We start from the raw sequence: 1,263 nt of genomic DNA on the forward strand, positions 1-1,263 counted from the left end.
TAATGTGAGCTTGTAGATCTACTATTTTCACTCAGTATGCCCTGATGATGACCAGCCTCTGGTCGAAACATGACGGCTTTTAGACTTTAATAAAGTTTGTTCCTCCCTTTTTTACCTGAGTGCCTGGATCACTTTTTTCCTTTTGATCTACTATTTTCACTACTTGGCTAAAAGTTACTCTATAAAGTAACCCCATTGACTTAATGGGAACATGCAAAAACGGCAACCACACTCGCAGTTTCCCAGAATTGCATCTCTCTATAATTTATCACATATACTTTTGAAAATATTTATGTGGGAATTGCTTTTTATAGAGTCTTTTGTTTCAACTTTTTAAATTATATTATATATATTATATTTTTAAATGTAGGAAACAAAGAAACCGCACGTGTGCTAAGTGAGCAATGGTACCGCATGGTATCAAACATGACACACATGCATATCCATGTATGGGCCGTTCTGTCCATGATGTCGGTTACTACAGTACCTCCATACATGGAGTTCTGTGATCATACGGACACAGAAAGCCAAACGTATGAGCGGTTAGCACTGCTCAAAAAGGGTGAAATGTACTCACTACCCATAAGAATGGTCCCACGACCCAAACATGGGCTGGTGCCTGGTGGAACCACTGGTCTAGTCTGTATTAATAGTGAGCTCATCGCAGCCCCAGTCCTCATAACTGCCGTCAGGAAGGTACCGTCGGAGGATGATGGGGATCTTCCTGCTCTTCAGCTCTTTCATAGCGATCTGCAGGGGATCCGTCTCGCCCTCCAGCTCCACCATAACCGGGGCACACATGGCTATCTGAAGGGCCCGGGTGCCCAGCACCCTGGCCCTCTCGTATTTGGTCATGTACGATGTGGTGATCCTCTTCTGGTTGGCCTGCTGGCCCTCTCCTGCCGGCAGGGTCTGAGCGCTCTGGTCCTCGTCCTCTACGTTCTCCAGGTCGTCCAACCCCTCCAGGCCCTCGTCTTCGGCGTCATCGAAGTCGCCGTCGTCGAAGTTGTCTTCGATGTCTGACATTTTGCGGCTTTAAGAGTTAGTAAATTATATTGCATTAATTCACAACATTAACAACAACTACCTCCGTCATTGAATAATACAACATTACAGAGAGCACAGACTAATATAGGCTTACTGAGCTCTGGTCTGACGTCAGACAACAACACAAACTGTTGCCACACAACACCGATTCGTACACGTTTATGCTGATAGTACAAATCCAGTGGTTCAAGGATCCCCAAAATCCTTCCCATCCCT

The 1,263-nt window shown here is 45.3% G+C and overlaps 1 protein-coding gene across 1 annotated transcript; it reads right to left on the minus strand.

Annotated features, from left to right (window-relative positions):
* Positions 1-636: 636 nt before the first annotated feature.
* On the minus strand, positions 637-1,026 carry LOC308288701 (DNA-directed RNA polymerases I, II, and III subunit RPABC2-like; the record flags this gene model as incomplete). Its single annotated transcript, XM_080730171.1, has 1 exon — positions 637-1,026. The coding sequence occupies one exon, from the start codon at positions 1,024-1,026 to the stop codon at positions 637-639; it is 390 nt and encodes a 129-aa protein (XP_080586297.1).
* Positions 1,027-1,263: the final 237 nt, after the last annotated feature.

Source organism: Nannobrachium achirus, assembly GCF_963921795.1.
Source record: "Nannobrachium achirus genome assembly, chromosome: 7".
Taxonomy (NCBI): domain Eukaryota; kingdom Metazoa; phylum Chordata; class Actinopteri; order Myctophiformes; family Myctophidae; genus Nannobrachium; species Nannobrachium achirus.